The sequence below is a fragment of the Otolemur garnettii genome, unplaced genomic scaffold (assembly GCF_000181295.1).
Source record: "Otolemur garnettii isolate 467f Iridium unplaced genomic scaffold, OtoGar3 scaffold00062, whole genome shotgun sequence".
Lineage (NCBI taxonomy): Eukaryota > Metazoa > Chordata > Mammalia > Primates > Galagidae > Otolemur > Otolemur garnettii.
This window is the reverse complement of record NW_003852457.1, coordinates 6,761,987-6,787,519: the sequence shown is the minus strand read 5'-3', so window position 1 is coordinate 6,787,519 and position 25,533 is coordinate 6,761,987. Positions and strand designations below refer to the sequence as shown.

The window sequence follows — 25,533 nt, the reverse complement described above, 5'->3', positions numbered from 1 at the left end:
CAACTCTGAGGGACATGATTGTTGCGCTCATTTGACAGATGAGGCAACTGAGGTTCAGAAGTCAGCAGGGAGCAGCACAGCTGGGTCTGAGAGGAGGCCTCTCTAAGGTGTCTGCTCTGTTTCCGGAACTTGGGGACACTGGGTGTGGGGTGTTGAGGACTGAAAAGATTGCTTGAATGGAAGCAGCCAGAGAGGTGGCACTAATGCACGGCCCTTCTAGAAAAACTACGCACCCACCCAAACGATAAAATAGCTCGTTTAATTCACTTTGATTGGTCATTGGAAATATTCAACAATAAATAAAATAGAGCAGGGGCTGAGGACAGTGGACTCTTACTAACATCATCCAAATGCACTCAGATCAGTGCTCAGCTGAAGAACAGAGAGATGAGTGGGAACAGAAAGCAAATTATAAACCACCGGCAACCACACACACAGGACTGCAAAGAAGAAAAAGTGCTCGAGGAACTTTGGCTTTGATGGGAATCGGTGAGAGCTAAAGTGATTGTGCAGGAGGAAGGGCCTGAACCTGCCCCACCCCGGCGGAGAGGGGTCCCTGACGCAGGCTAGGGTTAAAGCTGATGTCCCAGCTCAGACTGGCAACTGATGGCAGTCTGAGCAAAACTCAGGTGTAACTGGCACCATGTTTATATTGTTTGGAGGTGAGATCTCCCAGCAAGGCTTCATCCAGCATCTTGAAAAACTGTAGCCATAACACAGGTGTCTGTCTCTCCCCGGTACGGATGACCATATGGGCTCTTGCAGAGAGAACAGGGCGTGAAGCAGGTTGGCTGCCTGCAGGAAACTCAGTGCTCTTTTGGGACAAAAGGAGTTCCTAATGTACTGACAAGCTGGCCACTGGCCTCTCAGGGCTTGGGCTTTCCTGCAGAAAGTATTTTTGATCATAACGAGGTGAGGGAGAGAGAGTACTTTTGGTTTCCACATTACCTGTTTTTAGACTAGCTTGAAGAGAAGAGCTAAAGTAAACCCCGAGCTCTTTGGGGTTCTAGGCCCCCTTTGACCAGGAGGCCCGACCCACATTGAGGTAGGATGGGCCTCTGGCACCCCCTGCTGGCCACAGCAGAGTTAGCACTCATAAGGCCTCTCAATGGACCCTCTCCATAGAAGAATCACCCAGCTTTTTACGGCTGCATAGTATTCCATGGTATACACATTGTACTCCATAAATGCATTAACATACAGAGTTAGGATTTAATAAAAAGAAATCTGGAAAAAAGAAAAATAAAAAATATAGTTGGGCAAGTCTAGGCTTAAGAGAGGAATAAAAAAGAAGAATCACCCAGATTTTAACTGCCCTCTTCACTTCCTCTGGTTATACTGTTGTTTTTGTTTTATTTTCTTGTACCTGGATTTTCTCACTAATCCATGCCCATATAGTTTGCTGCATGGTGTTGACAAAGAGTTTCAAAAGGCATCCACCCATGCATGAACCTAGTCCTCTGCCCCCATTCCTTCTGGAAGCACACAGGTTACAAACCTCTGCCAGGCCAGGAGAGGGGCGTGGGGCTGCAGCTCTAGAGGATCCACCTCCTGGAGTGCGGGGGAACTGCACAGGCTGGGTGTTGCTGAGACCTCACAGCCCTGGACTTCGTGGCTTTAGGCTCAGTGCTGTCTGCTCCCCGCCTAGAGCCCAGTGCTGGTCTCCAAGGAGCTTTATGTCTGCAGAGCCCTCAGCTGGGATTCAGGGGCTGAGGAGCATCCTGCCCTTGCCTGCCCAGCATGGGCACGTCTCGTTCTCCTGCTGACGGCACACCCAGTGCCCTTTGGGCAACACTCTTGTCTGATTCTCAGACACCTTCACCCCAGGGATAGGCTCCTGTTGGCTTGAGCCAATTGGTGCATTTAGTTCTGGCCACAACAACTGGCATTAATTTGGGGAAGTATCTACTGCTAAGCCAGTGAGCCTTGAGAAGAGTGTCCTGCAAAACAGAAACGCTGCCTCCTTCACTAGGGGGTAGAAGAGCCGGCCCACCTGCCCGCCTACGCAGGGCGCTGAGGGCTGAAAGCAGGGCAGAGTCACCGGCATTGTGGTCACACTTTTCAAGATGCTGGATAGGGAGTTACCAGGACACAGCCCACCTTTGGACAATTTCAACATAGAGTCAATTACACCCTATTTTTGCCCAGATTCTGACTTGTGCTGTTGTAATCCAGTCACTGCTACACACCACTTCCCTACTCTGGGCCATGCTGTTCTCATTATAAAGTGAGAGAGCCAGATGTGGGAGGCTGGAAGTGTCTCACAGTTCGAAGTCCAGACCAAGAACCACCACCAGGCAGTGCCCAGCTCAGAAATGGACACCACTTCACCCTAGGGACCTGCTCTTGATCAGCAAAATCCCAAAACACAGATTGCTCTCCTGAGCTTACCATCCCCAAACAGACCCACTTTTAGGAAAAGGAGAAGAGGCCCATAGTCCATACGGCCCTCTCTATCAGCGTTCATTTCATTCAACTTGGTCCTGGGGACTGATGGGCCAACTCACAAACGTTTGCTGAGTTCTTCATGCCACGCAGGGCTGGGCGCCGTGCAGGGGTGGGAGCCTTCAGAGTGACTCACAGCAACACAACAGCCTGCACTGATCAAGAAAGTCTTCGGTTTTGGAGAATTTTAAAGCTGAAACAGGTTTGTTTGTTTGTTTAACACTTTGTGAATTTGGAATATGTGAGACTGTAACAAACGCCATGGAATCTTTCCCCAAACAAGTGCTCATATGCACAGAATTCAGGGGGAAAAACTTGGCCTACAATTTCTGGGGACTCTCGTGAATGGCCTGAAGCCATCTCTGACCTCTGAATGAGGTCCCTAAGCCCTCATAATTCCTGCTACCCAGGCTGCAGAGGGGGGTTCTGAGCCCTAGGGTGGGGGGAATTGATCCCATGACTTCTGAGACTGCATCCTAAGCGGTCGCACCTCTCCAAACAATAGTGGCCTTTTAACAAATGTTTTCAACAGAAAAAGTGGTTTTCCTGATGAAGCATCACTTTCCTCGTCTGCCTGACCCACCCCACACCTGGCCACAATGGGGGGTTTCAATGAGTTCTGGACACTGCCAGCCTCAGAATGACTCCAACTCTACATGGGAAGCAAGGTCTGGCTGGAATGGTAGGGTGGGGCAGGCACTGCACAAACCACCAAGGACTGACATGGCAGGGTTCGCCCAACTGCCAGCCCCAAGCCCTCAAATCTGAGAATTCCTACAAGTCTCTCTTTAAGCCGCTCTTCCCTGCTGCTGGGTCAGGCAATAGCAGGCTTAATCCAAACACCAGGACCAGCAACCAAGCCAGAATGCACACAATGTCAGCTGAATTAAAAAGAAAAGAAAATCAATAAATAATCAGGGAGGCTGAAGAAAAGATGAGGTAAGTGCAGTCACCACGCCTTGGATGCCCCCCACCCAGAGCCCCAGGACATCCCAGAGGTGGCTGGCAGGGACATGGCCCAGAGGTCAGGCCCCTGGGGCAAATGCTATTGGAAGCCCCCTGCGAGGTGCTGGGGGTTACAGACACCAAATCCAACAGTCTGAGAAAGTAAGAGCGTACGTTCCCAGCTGATGTGCCCCTGGGTGGCTTTGAGTGTCATCCGAGCTTTATTCCAGATTAGGTGCAGGCTCAGGAAACCCGAGAAGATGTACCCAGCTCTGGGGCAGGGGTGTGCTATCGGAGGGGACCCTCTTTCCCCAGAGGGGCTTTTGCCTCCTTTGAGCCAATGCATGCATTTCTTCCCCAAACACCGAGGCCCAGGGGAGTGGGCAGAGCTGCGATCAGCTGTGATTATAACCACAGAGACTGACTGCTCAGGGGAACATCCACTTGGGAAGAGGCATCTCAGGAGAAGCACACTGCCAAGCTTCTGTGAAGATCTGGGGTGGGAAGTCACAACTGAACTTTGGGAACAAAGGGCGATCACCAAGTGAGAGGCCAGGCTTCGTGCAAAGAAGGGCAGCATTGTGCCCCCAGCACCTGGGTAGCCCCACGTGGCTATGTCCTGGAGGTAACTGTCACTCAGAAACATCCCAGCCGAGAATCAGAGCCTGACAGTCAGCGCTGGGCCCCTGGAGGCAGCATGTCTCTCCATCTTCCCTGGGAAAGGCTCCTGTCTATTAGAATATGGGAGCGTCTTCAGCTTTGACTCCTGATCCTGTCCCAGAAGCCAAAATGATTTTAGTGTTTGGAGACTGAAGCTTTCCCAGAGTTTCCCCAGCTTTAGGACAGCAGTGGGATGAAGCTCTCCCCACACGAAACAGGTTCTGAGACTTGTTCCACAGGCTCAGCAGAGTTCAGTGACCTTGGTGAGTGGAAGTTGCCAAAGGCTGGGGTGCAGGAGGCTGCAAGGGTGACCTGGGGACACCCCTGAGGCTGGCCCGCGAAGCCTCTAGACAGCACAGCTCTGGCAAGATGCTGGGGCTGCAAACCCAGAGGCGTGATGGCGCGTCCATCCTAAACCCTTCACAGCGTCATCTACCCTTGAAGATCCGGATTTTGTTGATGGATGCCAAGGTGGCCGTCACGTTGGACTCAAAGTCTGCGTCGTGCACCCCTGTCTTGCGAAAAGCCCCGGCTGATGGGTTGTTTTCCCAGTAGTGGTGCCAGTTTCCTTTGCTGTCTGCTCCAAAGCCATACAAGTCTACCTGTGGTGACAAAACAAAGGTGAAAACCAGACAGTGGGGCCGCGGGTAGAACCTCCAGGAAATAGTAAACAGCACTTCCAAGGATACAGAAAATCCCTTCTATAGGTTTCTGGGACCCTCTGGAGCTTGGTAACATAAATACAGGTTAAGTATAACTGAAGCCCAATGCCAGAGACATCTTGGGAGGTTACACTATATGGTGTCCTCAGGAGGCCGGGTCTCACCTCTGCAGCAAGTGTAACCTGCTCTCCAAGGCTTGAGGAGCCATGGAAGGCAGGGGAGGAAAGGAGGCCGTGGGGTGGAACGGACAGCAGGGCTTTGCAGCCAAGCAAACTGACCCAATCCCAGCCCGGCCACTTGCACACTGCCCTGGGCACATCAAATCACTTCTCTGGGCCTCGCTTTCTTCATCTGGAAAACGAGGCCAAGAACCATAACGATAACAAGGCAGAGGAAGCTGCTGACTCTTCGTCCCTGTTGCCAGTAGCCATCAGGTCCAAGGACCCTCACTGCCCACTGGGCAGGGCTTTCGCACATGTGACAAGCACTGACTAAGCATTCATTCTGTTCCAGGCACTGGGCAGGATGTCTCAAAGTCATCACTGTACCTGGGCAGAAGGAATTAGGGACAGGGGTCAAATCTCAGCCTTGGAAGTTGTAGTTGATGGCGGTCATTAGGGGCAGTCCCTAGAGGCACAGGGCTAAATTCCAGACTCCCCCAGCACAGAGGAGGGAGGGGTCGGTCGGTGCCTCCAGAGGAAGCCCCTCCTAGGAGGTGACATTTTGGTTGGGTCTTAGGAAATGAGTACAAGATGACTAGGGAGGTCTTCCAGAGAGAGAACAGGTGAGGGGCTGCAGTAGAGGACAGATTTGAGGGGTGGGGACAAAGCAGGGCAAGGGACAGTTCCGGCCACATGCTGCTTTCTCAGTAAGCGCACCGTGGAGAGGGCCACCCAAGAGCAGGGAGGAGAGGGCTGCACAAGACACAAGAGACGGGAGTGGTATTTCAGAGGTAGAATCCCAGGGGGTCTGTGAGCAGCTAAGTGGAGGTAGGAAATGACAGAGGGGCTGACATCTCTGGCTGGGGACGTCAGGGGAGGATCAGACCAACCAAGGCTAAGAGTGTGGACCTGCCTGGCAGTGCCCTGGACCCCTTCCTGGGATTTCCAACCAATAGCCAGGTGGTGTGGGGCTGGGGATGGGTCAGGTGTGATAAGAAGGAATGCCGGAATGTCCCGCCTGAACCCAGGGCCAGGGAGGGGTGGGGGCCGCTGGGGCCCACCTTCCTGCCCCCTTCTCTGGGTGGTAGCAAGCCCCCTCGTCACTGATGGAAACCAGCACACAACCTGGTGTCTGATGAGGCAAAGCTGTGAGGGGCACTTCTTGAGATCACTGGTTCTCATTGGGTGGAAGGAACCCAAGGATGCCTGGTTCCAGCAAATTCTGGTGACACTGGGCTGGGTTGTGGCCTGGGTACTGCAGTTTTGCCCCACAGATGATTCTTTTTTTCTTGAGACAGAGTCTCACCCTGTCACCCTGGGTAGAGTGCCATGGCATCACCATAGCTCACAGCAACTTCAAACTCCTGACCTCAAGGGATCCTCCCCCCTTGGCCTCCCAGAGAGCTAGGATGACAGGTATGAGCCACCACGCCAGCCCCACAGACAATTCTAAGGACGAAGTGAGGCTGAGAACCGCAGCTTTAGGCAGCTTTCCCTATTAGCACCCCCGCTTCATCCTGCAGCTACATCTGAGCTTCCACCAGCCATTGGTCCTGGTTCTGCTGGGGGCTCAATGTGCAGCGTGCTTGCTCCTGAGAGCTTTCCAGTAGAGCACTGGCGCTCCCCAAGCCCCTGGGGAGACAGCCTTCTCAAGCCCCATTGCAGAGACAGGGAGTCTTGGTTTTTCTGTTACCAAGCTCCAGAGAGTTCCAGCCAACTTAGACGGCTACCCAGCTTGCCCACCCTGTCCTCTGCCTCTCCTGGGAATATGGAATGGCCCAGCAGGCGGGAGCGGGGGGACAATGTACCTCGTCACAGACGTGCAGGGAGAAGATGACCGAGAGGATGCCGGTGGATGGGTAGCGCCCATGGCCCTGCAGCCAGTTGTCGAAGACGTACTTGATGAAGGCCGGGTGGTAGATCAGGATCTGCAGGGAGGGGAGGGGAGGCCGTGGCCTGCAGTGAATTCTGGTGGGCAGAGTACACGTTGCACCTATCAGGTGCCACACACTGTCGTGGCCATGGTGACACAGCTGACCGCCTGCATTCGTAGGCTTCTGTGCCAGTGGGGAAAGATGGGCACTTCTCTGGGTCACAGAGACAGAGGGTGCTGAAGGTGACAAGCACTATGGACAGAGACAAAGAAGAGGAAGGCCCCCCAGGACTGGGAGGAAACTCACTGAGGCAGCACCCAGAAACACAAGGAGGCCAGGCAGTGAGCCGTGACAGAGAAACACACACGGGCCACCTCATCTACCCAGCACTAGTGGGGAGTCATCCCTATCCTTAAAATGACCCCCCATCCCAGGTTTCCCTCTTCTCATGTTACAGATGAGGCTTAGAGACATGAGGTGCCCGGCTCAATGTCACACAGCCAAGGCCGAGCTAGGAGGGGTCCCCATATCAGGCTTTGTTTTGGGTCCTCCACCAAAAGTTTTCTTGAGGACAGTGACAGGGACGCCTCAGGCAACAGAGGGTGGACACATCCCTGAAGCCAAACTCCAGCCCCGAGGACTGGACTGGAAGGGCAACTTGGCAGATTTCTGGGGGTCGGTCCATCACTGAACCTGGCCCTCCTGTCCACCAGTCCTGCCCTGTAAGATACGCAGGTGGCTGCTTTTCTGTGGCTGCGAGGCCCAATGCATAGGACAGGGTGCTGAAGGCACAGGGAGCCTTCAGTTCTCAAAGTATCACAGCTCTCTGTGTGCCCTAGACACGGTACCTAATCCATCTGAGCCTAATTCTAACTCTCGGTGTGCCGAGGGGCGGGAAGGCAGGCACTTCACTTCCCTCCTTCTGCTCTTGGCCCATCTCTTGGCCAACACCATACGAGGGGCATCAGTGGGGTAGACGGAGGCACGGAGGGACATGGAGCCACAGGAGGTGTGGTCTGGCCTGGAGACGCTCAGGCCGCTGCCTGCCTTGGCAGCCATGGAGCCTAAAACCAGATGGACAGGCAGTCCCCAAGGTTCCCCCATTCATCAGGTCTGGGTGGGCTGGATGATTTGCATCTGTGACAGGCTCCTGGATGATGTTGCTGGTCTGGGGACCCCACTTGAGAACTACTCCCAACCTCTTCCCAGATAAAGGTAAGTGGGGCCTGCTGCTCCCCCAGCCTGGAGGCGCTTGGGGCTCTCCCAGGGCAGGGGCCTAAGCTCCACTCACCTTATCCTGTTTCACCTTGATCTTCGTGGGGACAGGGACGTAGGTGCTGTAGGTGGAGAGAGAGAAGTGTTTGAATGGCAGAGGCTCTGGGGCAAGCAGCCCCGGGAGGTGGATGAGGCCCTGACATCTCAGGCACAGCCAGGTCCCGCCTCCACACAGACAGTAGAGGGCGACCTTGGCTTACTGGAGGGTGGTCTGCTGTTGCCCTTGGCTTCCTGAAGAGCCAGCAGGGGTGAAGCAGAGAAGTGGGGCCTGCAGCCCTGCCCACCTGTTGGCCTGTGAGGTCCCCAGTACCCCCAGTATGCGGGATGAGCACAGCTTCTGGCTCAGACTCCATACTGAGAGGGAGATGGTGGCCCAGCCTGTGTCCAGCCTCCTTCCCCTGCTCCGGCTGCCTCCTCACTCTTGGGCTTCTGAGGGTACAACCCTCTAGTCTCTTATACCCAAGTCCTGGGCCAGCTCTGTTCCCAGGAAACCTGGCCTAAGACAAGGGGCCCATGGAAACCTGGAAACTCAGTCACTTCTCCGTGGGAAGAGTCAGGGACTTAGGGCCACCTCAGAGAACGAAGCTAATGGCAGTGGCCACTGTGAGGATTAAAGGCCACAATATGTGCTGAGTTCCCACTCGGAGCATGAGAGCACCTCAGTTTGAAGGAAGCAGCAAGGCCTGAGGCCACAGTTCTGAGCTCAGCACTGCCCTGGCCTCGCCTCCCCTCCCCGAGTCCAGGTCCACACTGCAGGTGGAACAGCTGGGCCTTGCTGGGGGGTGCTACAGCAGATGGGGCCAGGGTGAGGGACAGGCGTGCCCACTGGCCTGGTACCAGGGTGGTAGCAAGGTGGCCCCCGGAGGAGACTCACTGGGAGATGGTGCCCGTGGTGGTGGCGCTCACCACCCATTCCAGGTCCATAGTCTTGAAAGGGACCAGGACCATGCTGACGTTCTCTCCCAGCTCCCGGAAGCTCTCGGGGTACACCAGGTGGTGGGTGGTCTTGCTCCCGACATCAGTCTCAAACCCTGCTGTGGGTGCCTTGTTCATCCTGGGAGGAGGAGGGAGAGAAAGTCACTTTTCATGGCGTGAGCATGGGCTCTGCAAGCCTGTGGTGGGACCTCAGGAGAGTCACCTCCCTCCCTGGGCCTCATTTTCCTCATGTGTAAAGTGGGGACCATTAAGATGCAGCTTGAAGGCCTTGGTGACTTCCTCCTCTTCCGTGACTTCGTGAGTCTGACACCGCCATCGACCACCTGCTATATACAGCCGCATCCAGCAGGCATTCCCTAGTCCCTCTTCGTGGGCAGGAACCCAACTCTGCCCCTCACCATGGACACCACTGGACAGTAGGAACAGCGATAGTCCAAGAGGCAGATGAGTGGTCTAAGGACCAAAGTTGGGGATCACAGAAATAAGAGACTGTTCTAGAAGGTGGCTGGGGATGGGCCACCCCACCCCTGTTGGGTTCTTCATCCTGGGTCAGTAGTGAATAGTATAATAGGAATTACAAGAAACCCAGGACAGAGTAGGGGCATCTTCCAGGAATTATATATATATATATATATATATATATATATATTTTTTTTTTTTTTTTTTTTTTTTTTTTGCAGTTTTTGGCTGGGGCTAGGTTTGAACCTGCCACCTCTGGCACATGGGGCTGGCGCCCTACTCCTTTGAGCCACAGGTGCCACCCTATATATTTTATTTGTTGACAGGGAAAAATAGATTTTATATTAAAAGCATATATATATATATATATATATATAAAGTGTTTTATATTAAAAAATGTATATACATATGCATGATATCATGGCCTAGATGGCAAATTGCAGAGAATTTTAAAGACAAGCGAGAGTCTTCTCATTAGCCCTCCCTCTCCCCAGGCCTCCCTGTGCCAAGCGTGAGACCCACAGAGGGGCCTCCAGTGTATGGTTTCTTCTTTGCACCCAGAGAGGCCCTTCTAGTCCATCCCCATCCTTCAAGGCAGAGATGGGGAAACTGAGGCAAGGAGGCACTGCAAGGGGCTTGGGGTATGTCCAAAGATACTGGGACGGAAGCCTTGACCTTCTGACTGTGAGCCAAGATACTTTCTCCAGCTCTAAAGGGCCCCCTTGGTGCAGTGTGGTGGGCTTGGGGCGAGGGTCCCAGCATCTACCTGAGCACAAAGTCGTGACTGTCGATCTCTGGCCCGTATGAGGACTCCCTCAGGTTGCCTGAGTTGCCCACGACAGCACAGCGCCGGCAGCTCACAGACCTCTTCTTCAGCATGGGGTCCACGTGCCCGGGCACGACTCTGAACAGCTCCTTGATGGTATCGTTCAAGTTACTGGGCTTCTTCTCACGCTGGAGCTTCTGTGGGCAGGGGAAGGAAGGAGTTCAGTCTGGCTAGCAGGCCCCTGAGCCACCTGCTGTGGGTTATTGACTAGGGCCTCCCGTGTGCCCAATCTCTGCTGGGCCCTGGAGATGGACACAGCTTGGATACAACTGCCTCACCTCCTCCTCCAGGGAGCCCAGGTGCTGCTCAAGGAGCAAAGAGACCATTCATGCATTCTTCAGATGTGCTCTGGGCACCCACCACACGCTAGGCACTGTTGCAGCCACATGAGACTAGTCTTGGGTGACCCAGCTCAGATTGTCACACCTGGTCTCACAGGCCCCTCAAACTTGATAAGTCCCAAGCGAAACTCATCACTTTTCCTCCAACCTGTTCCGTGTCTGGGGGCCCTTCTCTCTCTGAAAGACCTTCCACCCACCTGCAGAGATGTCATCCTGCATTGTCCAGACACCAGGTTTAGGGTGAGGATGCCTTAAAGTTGCATACCAATGGGTGGTACATCAGGGACATGCAAAAAAAAAAAAAAAAGTCCCTGCCCCCCCCCAGTTGTTATGTGACTGTGGGTGGTGGTGCCAGTTTTCCAGCCCCCACCAGGGCCAGGTGGCTGATGACAGTAAGGCCTTCTATGACACCTGTCCAGCCACCCCTCACAGCTTCCAGCCCCAAGAGCTAGACTCCAGTCAGACTAAAGAATAAGCTGTCTGCTGAGTACACAAAGGCCTCTGAGGTCTGCCTAGCAAATTGTTTGCATCTTTCCAGACCTAGCTCAAGGGTCAGCTGCCCCAAGACACTCTCCCTGGCCTCCAGGCAATGTTGAACACCAGCTTTATCCTAAGGGTGACACATTATCCAGGAATGTCCAGGGCTGAGGTTTTCCTGGATACAGGACAAGCTGGTCACCCTGTACATCCCCTCCCTGCACGGGCTCAGGTGGAGCTCTGGCCACACGGTGCAGTGATTGCCAGTTGATGCATCTGCCTTCCTCACTCATCATGAACCCTGGGGGAATTTCCTAAGAAGTGCCACGTCTGACCCTGTCACCATGCCACAGTGCTGTCCCATTTCAAGAGCAGATGAGGAAGGATGCTCTGGGGCCAGATAAGGTGAGTGACTTATCTCAAATCCAAACCAGGATTTGAACCCAGGCTTCTAGAAACCCAGTTAAGGTTTCTCCCACAACATAACTCCACCTCCAACCTCTGGAATCTTTTTTGTTTGTTTGTTTTTGTTCTTGCCTCAGCCTCCCAAGTAGCTAGGACCACAGGTGCCCACCACAATGCCCGGCTATTTTTTGGTTCTAGTTGTCGTTGTTGTTTGGCAGGCCTGGGCCGGATTCGAACCCACCAGCTCTGGTGTGTGTGGCTGGTGCCTTAGCTGCTTGAGCTACAGGCGATGAGCCCTGGAATCTTGACCTTTGGAAAGTCCAGCCTTGCAATCAGGGCTGGGGGAGGTGGGCTGGGGAGGTGAGCTCTGGGGTCAGTCCCATCAGCTAATCCCAATCCCAGGGACACAAAGTGGCTAGGAGAGAAAGAACTGGCTAGAGTGGCTTTGGCTACTGTCCAGTAGATTAGTGACAAGGGACATGCACAGGGAGATCCCTGGAGCACCTAGCCTGACCTGGATAGGAGTCGCACACCCCAGGAGAGGCACACAGCACACCCAGACTTCTCTAGGTGACAACCACGTGGCCTCTCCTCTATGGTAAGACCATGAGATGCCCTGGACAGCAGCAAGGTCCAGCTCACGCTCCACACCTGCTAGCACAGTTCTGACAAGGGTCGGTGAAGATGCAGAGAAAGTGGGAACCTCACGCTTTGTTGCTAGGGATGTAAAACAGTGTGGCCAGTGCGGAAAATGTGGCAGTTTCTTAAAATGTTCAATATGAAACTACCATGTGACCCAGCAATTCCCTCCTAGGTCTATTCCCCAAAGAACTGGACACAGAGACTCAAACTGACCCACACTGACATCCACTGAGCACTATTCCCGATAGCTAAAAAGGGGGAACAACCCAAGTACCCATTAACGAACGACTAGATAAACAAAATGTGATATATCCATATGATAAAGTATTATTCACCCACGCAAAGGAACAAGGTCCTGATGCACGCTATACCAGAAATGAGCCTTGGAAATATTACTCTAGATGAAAAAACCAAACACAAAAAGTCAAAATCCAAAATACAATGATTGCACTCATGGGAAATATCAGAAAAGGCTAATTCATAGAGACAGAAAGTAAGCTGGAGGTTACTAAGGGCTGAGGCGAGGGAGGAACGGGCAGTTACTGCTCACTGGGTACAGAGCTCGTGTCTGGCTTATAAAAACATTTGAGAAATAGACAGTAGTGAAAATGTATTTCATGCCACGAATTATACACTTATAAGTAGTAAAAGTGATGTTATATTATGGTACATACTACCAGAAAAAAAAATGGGGTCTAGATTAAACACTAAACACCTGATTTTTTTTCTGAGACAGGATCTCACCTTGTCACCCAAGTTGAAGTATGATGACATCATCTTAGCTCACTACAGCCTCAAACTCCTGGGCCCCAGCAATCCTCCTGCCTCAGTCTCCCAAGTAGCTAGGACTACGTGAATACACCACCACTCCTGGCAAATTTTTCTATGTTTTGTGGATATGGAGCCTTGCTTTGTTGCTTGGGCTGGTTTTGAACTCCTGAGCTCAAACGATCCTTTTGCCTCAGCCTCCCAAAATCTGGGATTACAGGCGTGACCCACCGTGACCAGCCACTAACCATCTGCTTCTGATGGGACCCCCTAAAGCAGCTCCAGGCTCCCAAATGTGCAGACAATCCCTGGGGACCTAACGAAGGTATAGACCCTGACTCAGGAGGCTTGGGCTGAGGCTGATTCTGCATTTCTAGCAGGTGATGCTGTTGGTCTCATGGTTTGGAGACCACTCTCTGAGAACCCTGGGGCAGAGGACCACAGCCAGGGTCCCCTGTAGGAACTTCCACGAGGTCCCCAACCAGCAAGGGCTGCTGCGCTCACCAAGCTTATGAAGATGTGCTCAGGCCCGGCTAGCACGTACATACACATTGTGCCATTGTCTCAGGGCAGCATGGCACAGTGTGCTGAATTAAGGACCAACCTGGTGTCCTCGCATCCATCCCGCAGTGGTATTTGCTGAGTACCTACTGGGCACATGTGTGCCCTGCCATGGAGGCACCAGGGTTGCGGACTCAAGGTAGGCCGGGACACGAACGTGTTGGTGGCACACTGCAAGGCTCACCTAGTCAGCGAGCACACAGTAGCACACCCATCTCACCTATTGCCGACGGGCTTTTCTTTAATGACTCACTTAAGAAAACACAGTTAGTTGATTTGAAAAGGAAACCTCATATCTCTACTACAAGTGGAAAGCAGGGATTACCTGGCAGATGTAAAACAGTGATTGTACAAAAAGATGAAAACCAAACAACCTTCTTTGGTGCCAGGTCTGTCCTGCTGCCTGCCCCGGCAAGTATCCTCTCTTAGTGGGAACGAGTTTGCCAGGTGCTAAAGAGGTGCAGAGTGAAGTTCCAGGTCAAATTATAGTCCTGCACGGCACGAGCAGAAGGAGAATTAAAGCAGGATTCATTCCGCAGGCATGCGGACGACCTTCAGGCTTCCACCCTGTGTCTCTGGTGTCACGAGCTCCACACTTCAGGGGATCTCAGATGTGCTCCAGGCCTTCTGTGGCACAAGTGGACACTGGGGCCTGGACCCCAGAAGGGACTCACTTTGCGGTCATGCAGTAAGGGTGTCAATGGCAGAGCCAGGGAGAACGTGGGTGGGAAACTAGATGGGCAGCCTATCCCTGCTGTTTGCCAGCTGGGTTGGACTGGGCAGGCCGTTTCAGGCAAGATCCCTGTTTTCCCTGGGAGGGAATATTCTATTCCTCTCTCCTTTGTCAAGGACCATAAAAAGACTAGAAGGTTGCTGACATAATGTTAAAGTCAAAGACATCCCTTCTCTTCCTTCCTAATTAATTTCCAGTGTATGTTTCTGTATACAATGGCACTTAATGAATGCCTGCTGACAGGTATAAGCTCCCTGAGAAAGCAAGGTTTCTTGGGTCGGCTTCCCTAGAAGTAGATGCCGTGGCAGGGATGTAGGGGCCCAAGGTGGTCACTGTCTGCAGAGGGGTGGGGAAGTGGGGTTGGTTAGCACGGTCAGGACTTCATGCAGGTCCTCAGACCTTCCTTAATCATTTTTTAGTGACGAAGTCTCACTCTGTCATCCAGGCTAGCATTCAGTGGTATAACATAGCTCACTGCAACCTCCAATTCTTGGGCTCGCGCGATCCTCTGCAGGCTTTGTTCTAATCCCCAGTTGTTGCTGGCTTGTCTGTCTGGCCCCTTCAGCGTCCAAGCCACAGGCAGCGCAGGCTGCCCTGCAGTACAGGCTCAATGTGTTTCCTGAGTAAGTGAATGATGTCTATTGGGGCTAACACACATTCATTCTCTCACCCCTCCCAACTGAGTCTCCACCAGATGCCAGATGCTACATGGAGGGGACAGATCAGAGCTGGGAGAGAGGGTGCTTAGAAAAGGCGTGTGCAGGGCTGTGCCAGCATCTGTGCCAGGCCTGTGCTGAGAACTTTAGAGGGACCTTCTCATTTAGTTCCCACTGTGCTATGAGAAAGGTTATATGCATCCATCTTACAGATGAGAAAATCAAGGCTTAGAGAGGTAAAGTGGGTTGATATCCAGGACTGGGTAGAAGGTATTATTATATTCTTTTGTGTTTTGGTGCTGGGCACAGATATAGGGGGCAGGAATCAGGGGAGGGAGGCACATTCTCTCCCTTCAGAATGCTCCCGGGGAACATACACTCTGTGTTCTGAGTTTGGGGCGAGCAGAGGAGGCAGATTCAGCCCTCTGTGTGGCTTGTCTCAGAATGGGGGCTGGGACAGAGAAGACTCTGTCCTGGGTATCTGAGACAGAGACCTGGGGACAAGGTCGCAGGGGCCAGTGGGTCCCGCGTGATTGCTTTGTGGTAACCTGTAAACTGAACTAAAAGAGTCATCCCTTCACTTCACTTCCTCCTATAATCCTATTCCTACAGGGCTAGAATTCACTAGAATTTGATGTTGCTTTGGTTGAGGAGGAAAACGACTTGGAGAGAGGCAGCACTGGGACTCAGGACACAACAATTCTTGCCTAAGACTTTTCCAGACCACCTGGTCGCCTGGGGGACCTGGCATCAGATGGCTTTCTGCTTCCCGAAACCCTGAGGAAGGAGGGATGAAGGCTTCTGCTGGCTGCTCAGCCTGGCCCTGCCCACGGGCTCAAGGCTGGGAATCAGATAGTGGGGGTGCGGGGGAGGGAGTATGTGTCCAAGGGCTGACGGCCAATGTCGCCCTCACTCTGAAGGGAAAGAGGACTTCACGATTCTCAAGGTGCCTCAGGCTGCAGCTGCCAGCTTCTCACTGCATCTGCCCTGGCTTTGTGACCTCAGGTGAGTGCCTCCTTCAGGAAGCCTTCTCTGATAGCCCTAGACCTCAAGTGGGCTTGGATGTAGCACCGCCACCTGGCTTCTGATTGTCTATTTCCCCTTCTCTCTCTGCCCTGCCTGCAGCCCAAGAAGGGGAAGCCTGTCCCTTCTGTCTCACCTTAGTGGCGCTTATTAGGTACTCAGTAAGTAAGGATGAGTGGACATTTCTGGATTCAACAAGCAGAATGACCTTTCAGATGGCTACATCAGATCGTGGAACTTCCTGATAAAAATCTCACAGCGGCCTCCTGTTGCACTTACAAACATCCCAGGTTCCTTGCCTGGCACCACCCACTCAGACCCCTCTCCTAGCACCTGGCATGACCCACGTCACACCCCACACCCCCGCTGACCCCGGAGCTCCCCATTCCCCAACATGCCCAGCTGATGCCACCGATGGCTCTGCACTCGCTGGCTGGGGACCCTGCAACACGTTCTCCGCATCTCCCAGGGCTGGTGCCTCTTCTGCTGTGTGTCTCAACTCAAGTCGTCTCCTCAGAGACCCCCAAACACCCCGTTTTCAGGGGCCCCTCCCCAGGTTTCTGTCACAAACCACATTTCTTCTTCCTCAAAGCACTGTCCACCTTGTTGGTTTCTTGTCTGTCTCTCCCAGCCAGAATAAAATTAGGAGAATCAGGATCTTGTCTCTATTTTGCATTTTGATACCTCTAGTGGGTGAGATAGGGGTCCCCAAAAGGTATGTCCAAGTGCTAGATCCCAGAACTGGTGAATGTGACCCTACTTTTACTGAGGCCCTCAGTAGTTGAAATTGTTAAGGATCTCGAGGGGAGCCCATCCTGGATCCAGGAAGAACCTTGAACCCAAAGGACAGCCCCGGGCCACTGGAGCCAGGACATAGGCAGGGCTGGACTCTGCCTCAGAGCCATCAGGAGGAACCAACCGACAGCTTGATTTTGAACTTCTGGACTTGAGAACTTGTAAGCCACCAAGTTTATGGCATTTTCATATGGCAGTCATAGGAAACTAGCTCAGCCCTCCCACTTAATGAACAGCTATTGAATAGCTAAATGAACCATAACCTGAATCCTGCTAAATGCCCAGCCCCAGGAGCACAGCAGGGACAGAGCATTCGGGTCTGGGACACCGCCCCCCCGTCCACCCCACCCCACTCTTAGCCCCAGGCCTCACCAGCCACCATCTGTAGGTTTCCTCCTCCAGGAGGGCGTTCCGCGCCGTCAGCAGCGGCTGCACGGTCTGGTTGAACCTCTGATCGAACCAGGCAGAGACCTTGCGCTGGCCAACGCAGTGGCCGCAGGGGCAGGGTCTGTACTGGACAAGCTTCTTTAGGCTCTCCGAGAGCTCCATGACCATCTGCTTGGGGAACCAGGTGGTGGTCACCATGGTGGGGGAGTAGTTGAAGAAGAAGGAGGTGAGGAAGATGAAGAGGAAGAGGAAGATGAGTGCTTTGAGGGTCCTCCTTCTCATGGTCATCATCTTCACTACCTTCTGGCAGCCTCCCTGTGACGGGCTGGAGGAAATCTCTCCTAACGGAGGGGAAATACAGGAAAAATCCCAGAGACGGCAGCTTGATCCGAAGAGACAGCAGGAATTCCCAGGGAGCACTCAGGGGCTGCTGGGGCCGACCTCACTCCTGCTGGGGCACGGCCGCCCCAGTGTTCCTGACATCACCATGCGGTACACAAAGGCCATTCGTGGTGTGTTGGCTCTGCTTGCCTACAATTGTCTTTCCAGAAAATAAAGTAGCCTACTTCTCCTGCAAGCCTCCCAGAGTTGACGATGTCCCTTGACGAAGCTTTAATCAGAGATTTCCTTTCCCCTCCAACAGAGTTGAGTGGTAATTAATCTTTCTGACAATCCAAGGTCCCTTGAGGGTGAGGCCCTTGAAGGTAGAGTGCTGGTATAAGAGTAAGGGGAGATAAGCCTCAATTATAGCTTCGTCCTCCCTGTGCTGTGGCCAGAGATGCAGCAGTTACACGGCGGAGGCAGAGGGTGAGGCCGAGGGCTGGCTGTCATCTGCACAGAAAAGGAGCAAGCAAACAGGGTGAGCTTCTGAGACCTGGCTATAACGGAACCTTCCTCCCTCCACCTCCACTGGGGTGCACTGCCTGGTCTTCTCCTTTGGCATCAAACCAACTTGGCAGGTGGCTCTGCGTGACTGATTTCCCTCTTGAATCTCAGCGTGTGTGTACAATGGGATCTCATTGCCCGTTGGCAAGGTTGCCAAATGGCACAGGAGTTGTCCCTCCCATGTTCCTTACAACTAGAACCTGTAAGATGACTGAGTGATGCACGCACAGTGGCATACACACAGGGACTGCCACACACATGTTGCCACTCTCCCTCTCCTTCATTCTCTTACAGATTCCAAATCTCAGTGACAACAAAAAAACGCAAGTTTAGAGAGTGGCACAGCTTTCCACCTACCCAGGCATTCACGCTCTGCCAATTAGCCCCAGTTCCACAGGGGGACTTTGGATCCAGGTTCTCTTTTATCAGCTGTGTGCCGTTGGAAAATTATTCAACTTTCCTGGCCCTGGATTGCTTTTTCTACAAAATAGGATAACAACACTTCTACATATAGAATGGGTATGAAGATAAGATAATGGTGTGCTGAGCTACTGGTAACTGCTGGGCAATTGCTGAACTTTAACTTTCCTTTATTAATATATGAAGGAGTGGGTGTCTTTGATGATTCCCTAAGAGTGGACAATCTATCTTCTCACATAATCCTCAAAATGTACTGCCAGATAGACACTACTTTCCTTTTCTTGCCTTGGAAGAAACTGAGACTCAGATTGCTGGATCTTCCCAAGGTCATGGGGAAATGGGTAAAGAGGACCTGAGTCCAAATCCACTGTCCTCTGATTCCCTGTATCTAGAGGGGCCAGGAGCTCCTCCCTAGAGCTGACACCCTATCTTGTTAACTGGTCTTCACAAGACCCTAGATGGAGTGCTACAGGCAAAGAGGGGTGCGTGTTCCCCAAGAAAGCACATGATGTCTAAAACACCCACGCACAACCCCCAGAGCTCACTGGCTTCCTGGGGCTTCCGTAGGGAGCAATGGCTCTGACTTGAGCACACCTCTCTGGCCTTTGCTTGAAATGCCTCCAACCCCTGCTTGCCTCATCCATTCTTCCCCATCCTCAACAAGCAGGACACGTGTTTCCAGGAAAGTGAGAGCTGAAGGGAGACTGGTGATGATCTGGTAGAAAGAGAGGCAGTTCACAAGCTAGGTCAAACCTCCAGTGCCTTTCGAGGCATCCAGGGCCTGAACTATGTTTGATGCCCCCACAGCTCCCTAACCACAAGCCGGGTGGATGCAGCATAAGGAATGAGCTCCTCAGCTCAGCTGGCAATGCCATTTTGCTCTGGCCCCTGCCTACTGCTCCATTTTTTACTTCTCACAATGACCTGGCTCACATTTACAACCTCGTGGTGCCCACAAGTGTTCTATCCACTTGTCCCCCCAGTTTCCCCATCGAGGAGCAGCCCTATCGTTTGATAAGTTAGATGAACATCTGTATTATCGCAGGTGGACTCTGACTTCACTTGGCTGGTAGGGGGTTCCCACCCCTCTTACCCCAGTGATTGGTCCAGGGATGGGTATGTGTTCTAATTCATCCAATCAGAGTGAAACCCCAAACTTTTATAGGGAGGGAAGCAACTTTCTTTTGCTCTGGCTGGTTTGTTGTTTAGTTGTGATGTATCATGCTGGCCGTTTTGCAAGCTTGTGTTGGAAGAGGTTAAAGATGAATAAACCCCAGACAAATGGTCTAAACCCCTGACCTGGCTGTACCTGCGGCCTGCTCTACATTTTGACTTTTCAGTTACATGAGAAAATAAATCCCCTTTATTGTGTAAAGCAGTTTATCTGTAACTTGAAGCAATATGACTGACACACAGGTCAGAGTCGCTCCTGCCTCCAGGTGCCCTCCCAGGCTGTCCCCACCAACAGAACCCATCCCACCCAGCTCAGGCCGTGGCTCTTGCTCACTCTCTGAGGCTCAGCTGCGGCCGACTCCTGGAGGAGGCCCTGCCTACCTCGCCGCCTGCACTGTTGACTGTCTCTCCCTTGCACTAGGAGCAGCGTGAGGACAGAAATTCAGGCTCACCGCGGTAGTGGCTGTCACCAGGCACAGTCTCGGTGCTCATTGGAGGCTGGTGGCACAATGAAGTGTAGATACGAAGGAAAGGAAATGAAAGGGCTGACAATTCAGACTGCTGAGCAGAGAAGCCAGAACGCAGGTGAGAGAACTTAGACTCGCGGCAGGCTGTGCCGCTCTATTCACTCCGTGACCCTGCGCAAGGTACCTCATGGCTCTGTACCACCTCTTTAATGGGGAAACGGGGCTGATGACACAGATTCTGATCACTTCCCGGGGCTGCCAACCCATCGAGGCGTGTCGTTCATCCCACGCACTGGCAGCCTATCTGCAGGTCCCTACGCTGCTCCACGCCCTGGGTGAGGCAGCTGGACAGCGCTGGGAAGGGGCTGAGGGGAGGCTCCCAGGCACGGACAGAACCCACAGCCTCCCGGAAAAAGGAGGCTGGTGTGGCCGGATCAGAGGAAGTGTGGAGGGGAGGGGAAGGTGATGGGGTGACAGAGGGCCCAGGCACACTAGTGGGGTGAGAATACGTTGGGCTGGAGAAACCACAGGCAAAGACTAAATTTTCTGTGAGCGACACAGAAACCTACGGAGGGACTGAGCAGAGGAATGACAATCTCTCCACATTTGCCTTCACAATGAACAGGGCCCAAGGTGCCCTTACTGACTGTGACCCCAGAGCCAAGACAAAGGCAAGTTCCTTTAAATAGAAGACTATTGATCAAACAGGGTTCCGGATGACAGGTCAGGCTCCCCACAAGGCCCTGGCTCTGCGTGGGAGGTGTTATTGCTCTGGGCTGATGCTAGGGTGCAGTGAGAGCTGGGACAGACAGCAAGGCTGAGCTGCAGAGGCCACGGGCAGCCACGGTCTCTTTTGATCTGCGGCACCCGATAGCTGCATCTTTGAGGCCAGAGGGCTCAGGCGGATTCCATGGCCAGCAGAGACTTTCAAAAGCCCTGGAAAAACCTGCAAGAGAAAAGCCAGAGCCCCTCCTACCCCGTCCCAGGCCTCAGGGCAGAAATGAGGACTGGAGGCTTCCCTGTGCTCTACCAAGTATGGGGCAGCCGGCAAAGCGTGGAGACGCCAGCCTCGCTCCCTGAAGTGGAACCTAGGCCAGGACTCCTTGGGCCAAGGATCTCTGCATGCCAAGTTTGAGTAAGTTGGGTGCCTCCTAAAACAGGCAAGAGGAAGAGAGGGAGGGGAACGAACAGAGATCAGGGAGGGAGGCTGCCTGGCTCCCTGTTCTCCCCTGCAGAATGGCCGTCATCACCTGGGCGCAGGCAGGAATACTGGAGGACACACAGAGAATGTGCATGTGACAGTCTAACGGGGTCACCAGCACAGCAATGACAAATGTCAGCACCTTTTTGAGGATTCAGAAAGGATTTCCCTATGGATAGTCCCAAATGAAAGTGAAACTTTCCTGGTAATAGGAAGTTGGAGGAATTAGCAGTGACTGGGAGAGCTGGTGAAACTCCTGGAAGCCATGGAAAACACCTGCTGAGCCATGCTGGGACCCCCCCCACCCTGGCCTTTGCAGGGCCCAGAAGCTGTGGCTGCTGGAGAAATACCTGCACAAACCATGCAGCCTGTCGGCAAAGCTGCCGCTTCTAATAAAAAGTAGCTATGGTCTCCCCCATGAGACCCTCAATCCACTTGCTGAGGTTGGTGATCCCCACACACACCTCCCTGAAAATGGAGAGCTGAGGTTCAGAGAGGGCAAGCGGCTTATCCGAGATCACACAGTGCTGTGGTCACAAAGCCAGCACAAAGATCCAGGCTCCTATCTTGGGGACTTTCTGTGACGCCATGGCTAATAACTCAGTTAATTGTTCATCAATACCTGCTCTTATCTTCACTATTTTCTCTTTTCTTTGGTTTTGGTTTTATTGTTTTCTTTCCAATTTCTTGAGATGGCTACTGACTTGTTCATCCCCCTTCTGCCATGCCCAGCCTATCTGAATTATATACTAAGTATTTATTGTACTCTTTATTCCTGTTTTTTTTTTTTTTTAATTTATAGAATTTCCATCTTTTTTTTTTGTAGGTTTTAGTTTTCTGGTGAATCTCTCCATCTTGTCATCTATCTTCTTACAATTATTCATCCCAGCTATTTTAAAGTTCACGTCTGATACCCTGTAATCTTTGGATAACATGAGTCTATTACCATTACCTCTTCTCTCTCTCTCTCTCTCTCTCTCTCTGGTCACTGAGTTCTGTCTCTTGGCATGCCGTGTAGTGGAGGAGGCCCTACACAGGCTATCCTCACTCCGAGAGGCTGGACTGTCTCCTGGGAAGCAGGTGCGGCTAGGGCACATTACCTTGCTCCAAGTGGGGTGGTTGTTTCACTTTTCATCATGACTGGTAGGTTTCTGGTTTGCCCCACCCCTAGGCCTAGTCCTTCTCAAAGGACAGACGGGGACGCCCATCACGCCGCCTCTTCCTCACAGGACCCATGTGGAGTTTCTGTCTCCTCTGTACTATAAGATCATTGTAAAGCTCCATTCACCCTTTATCCTGCCAGCTGTTTTCTGCTTGGTTTCTTAAAATCTGGACCCAGGCAGCATAAATACTGGCTAATTCCTTGAAAGGCCAAAACAAACAAACAACAAAAGGTACAGAACACAAGCTATTTTCTCTGTGGTTCCCTTTGCTGAATCTTGGTCTTAGTGCCTCAGGTTTTGACCTAGTGGTCCTGAGCTCACTCGCCCACTCTGTCCATGTGCCTACCTATCTCTACTGCTCCTGGCCTTGTAAGACTAGCAAACACTCTGAGCTGCTGCTCTCTGCTCATCTTCTGGACCTTTGCCTCTTACAAATCAGCATATGTTTTGTGCAGGAAGGAGCAGAGAATATTGGGGGCACTGTAATTCCCTTCCCTTCTCTCAAGGCTCTTCTCTCCCAAGTCTTAGCAGTCTTGGTTGTCCTCTAATGCCTTCAAAGAGCTAGATTTCTATTTTTTCCAGCATTTATAGTCTTTGGTGGGAGAAAACGTCTGAAACAAGCTCCTGCCACCGCCAGAAGTGGAAATCACAGCATCTTTCCTTTGCCTCTCTGTGCTCCTGGTTCCTAGAGTGGTGTCCTGTGCATGTCAGAGACTTGGCACATCCAGAGAAGAGGGTGGGGCCCAGAGAGGTCCCAGAGACACCCTGGCAAATCCCCTCAGCCAGCTGGGTGTGCAGATGGTGGGGGGGAAGGGGGCAGATCCGCTGGAGCATTACAGCCCCACCACCTCCCTGCCCCAGCCCAGGAGGCCGGCTGCATCTGCTTTCACTTTACAGGAGAACACCCTCCTCCCAGGCCAGTGAGGATGGCTTCCCGGCTCAACACGCCCAGGGATTAGCTGCCCTGAACCTCCCCATCACTAAAACAGACCCTCCCACGTCCTGGCCTTTGGCATCCTGACTGGCTGGCTCAGGGTGGCCCTGAGAGAGGCCTGCCAGGGGAAGGGCCCCCAGGCCTGCTAGTAAGAATGACTCTCTCCCTCACTGCTCTCCAGCCCCAGGCTGGCTTTGTGAAAAATTTGCTCCTGGATCTTAGTCAACAGTTGTTGGAACAAAAAATGGCACCAGACAGACCTGGGTTTAAATCCAACTCTTCCCATTCCTGGCTGCATGCTCACAGGCCAGGCACTTCACCTCTGACCCTCGAGTTTCATAACTACACAAGATGAGACGAGTGATGTTCACACGCTAGGTTGCACCGCAGAGATCGGCTAAGCTCCTGGCAAAGCGTCGATGTGCTACAAAGGTCAGTGCTGTCCCTCCCAGCTACATTTCAGGATCCTCCTTTGTAAACAGCTCAGCAGAACCCCTGGCCTGTCTGCTAGCAGGGCTAGTTAAAAGCCCAAAGGAAATGGCATGGAAGAGTGCAAACCAGGGTGTTATGAAAACTATGATTCTGGCTGATTGTATAGTTCCATCAATTCCTTAAAGCACTGGACAGCTAAGCCTTCACGCTCTCTGCTTTGGTGGCCAAGACTTAGGGGGAAGAGGTCCTAACGCATGTAGGAAAGGTCAGGGTTCCCAGACTTAAAGGCCTCAGCAACAGCCATGCCTCAGGTCAGAGGACAGAATGCAGGCTTCAGGGTCAGGCCCACCTGAGTCTGCAACCAGCTTTAACCTTCTCGGGAGAAGCTTCCTCAAAGGGCTCTGATTGCTCCAATCTTCCACTTCCCAATCACCCTTGAGTCTTTATCGCCACGTTTGGAAGCTCAGGTGCATTGCTTCCCAGGAAGCCAAGATTTGCACACCCTCCGGAAAGGCCAGGCCGCTCTCATAGTCTCCAGCTGCCAGTGTTGGGTGGGAGTCATCAAGTCCCTCATACTGTTTTTTGTAGTTTGCAGTACATGGTCACAGCTGTCACCCATCTGAGACTTTCAGTAGAACATGGGCTTTGGGGATGGCCAGACCTGGCCTTGCATCCTGAATCTGCTTTTTCCTAAGCAGGGACCTTGGTGACACTGTCTACCTCACTGGGCTCAGAGCCTGCATCAACAAGATGGGGACACTCACATTTCTTCAAAAGGACATATGCGGATTAGGTGCAGACAGGCCTCACATTTAACAGATGCTCAATCTATAGGCGTTACCTTCACCACCAATTTCTAGATGAGGAAACTGGGGCTCAGAGAGCACCTGGGTTGCGTTCACACAACCAGGAGATGGTCTTTTGTGTGAACTACAGGTGTTCTCCCAGATTTGGCATCCCTGTCTAGAAGCCTCCCTCCTTCACTAAGCCTAAGCATGGCCTCCAGGAAGGAGGTGCTGATCCTGGAAGCTGAGCGTGTGGAACTTCCCTGTGCAAGTCTCCCGAGCAGCTCTGGGTCTCTGCGTTATTAAAGGGTGTGTTTGATCTCTGCTTTAATCCCACATTCAGAGAATCTGCAGTGAGAAACCCCAGCCGAGTGAGTCAGAGCTGGAGGCGCCTGGAAGCCTTGCTGGGCTTTAGGAATCCATCCTGGCCCCCAGGATCCCTGCCACCTGCCCACCCCGTGCAGCTAAGGAGGACCCCAAAGCCTCCTCTTTGCTGACCTCTTTAACCCTCTCAGCTCCCTGGCTGTCACACATGGGCATGTGAGAGAAGACTGTTCAGAAACCTTCAGGAAGAACTCAACAAAGTTATAGTTATGATGAACGCACGGGGCTAGAGGTGAGGGAGGTACCTGCAGCTCACGTGGATTAAATCCCCTATTTGAAGGTGGAATTCCAGGTGCAACAACCCTGCCTGCATTCAAGGGCCCTTAGGCCACGCTGTTTCTGGCCACCAGCAAGGCCCCCCATACTGGCCACTGTCCACTGGAGTGCAGTCTCCTCCCTCTGCACTGCAGGGCTGGAAGCCTGGAAACTACATTTCCCAGCTTCACCCCCCACTGAGCTCCGGAGGCAGCTGCCATTCGGCAACAGTGACTGAGATGAGGCAGGCGACCTCCCTCCTGCAGTGGTGGAACTGCTCTATGGCTGCCCCCCAGAGAGCACTGGACTCCATGACTCTCCTCCTCCACCTCCTCCCTCCTGCAGTGGTGGAACTGCTCTATGGCTGCCCCCCAGAGAGCACTGGACTCCATGACTCTCCTCC

At 52.8% G+C, this 25,533-nt stretch overlaps 1 protein-coding gene across 5 annotated transcripts in view; it reads right to left on the bottom strand.

The window, feature by feature from the left end:
* Positions 1 to 240: 240 nt before the first annotated feature.
* The window catches only part of ST3GAL1 (ST3 beta-galactoside alpha-2,3-sialyltransferase 1), a 94,556-nt gene continuing 69,263 nt past the window's right edge, over positions 241 to 25,533 (bottom strand). For 4 of the 5 annotated variants that reach the window (XM_023514983.1, XM_023514984.1, XM_023514985.1 and 1 more), the window contains 6 exons: positions 17,017 to 17,862; positions 10,184 to 10,380; positions 8,897 to 9,076; positions 8,039 to 8,084; positions 6,682 to 6,801; positions 241 to 4,652 (listed from right to left, as the gene is read on the bottom strand). In XM_023514983.1, the coding sequence (XP_023370751.1) occupies positions 4,479 to 4,652; positions 6,682 to 6,801; positions 8,039 to 8,084; positions 8,897 to 9,076; positions 10,184 to 10,380; positions 17,017 to 17,322 (1,023 nt within the window). In that variant the 5' untranslated portion in view covers positions 17,323 to 17,862 and the 3' untranslated portion in view covers positions 241 to 4,478. Of the gene's footprint in view, positions 4,653 to 6,681; positions 6,802 to 8,038; positions 8,085 to 8,896; positions 9,077 to 10,183; positions 10,381 to 17,016; positions 17,863 to 18,881; positions 19,362 to 25,533 lie in introns of those variants that run through there. The other variant, XM_023514986.1, reaches the window with a different exon arrangement.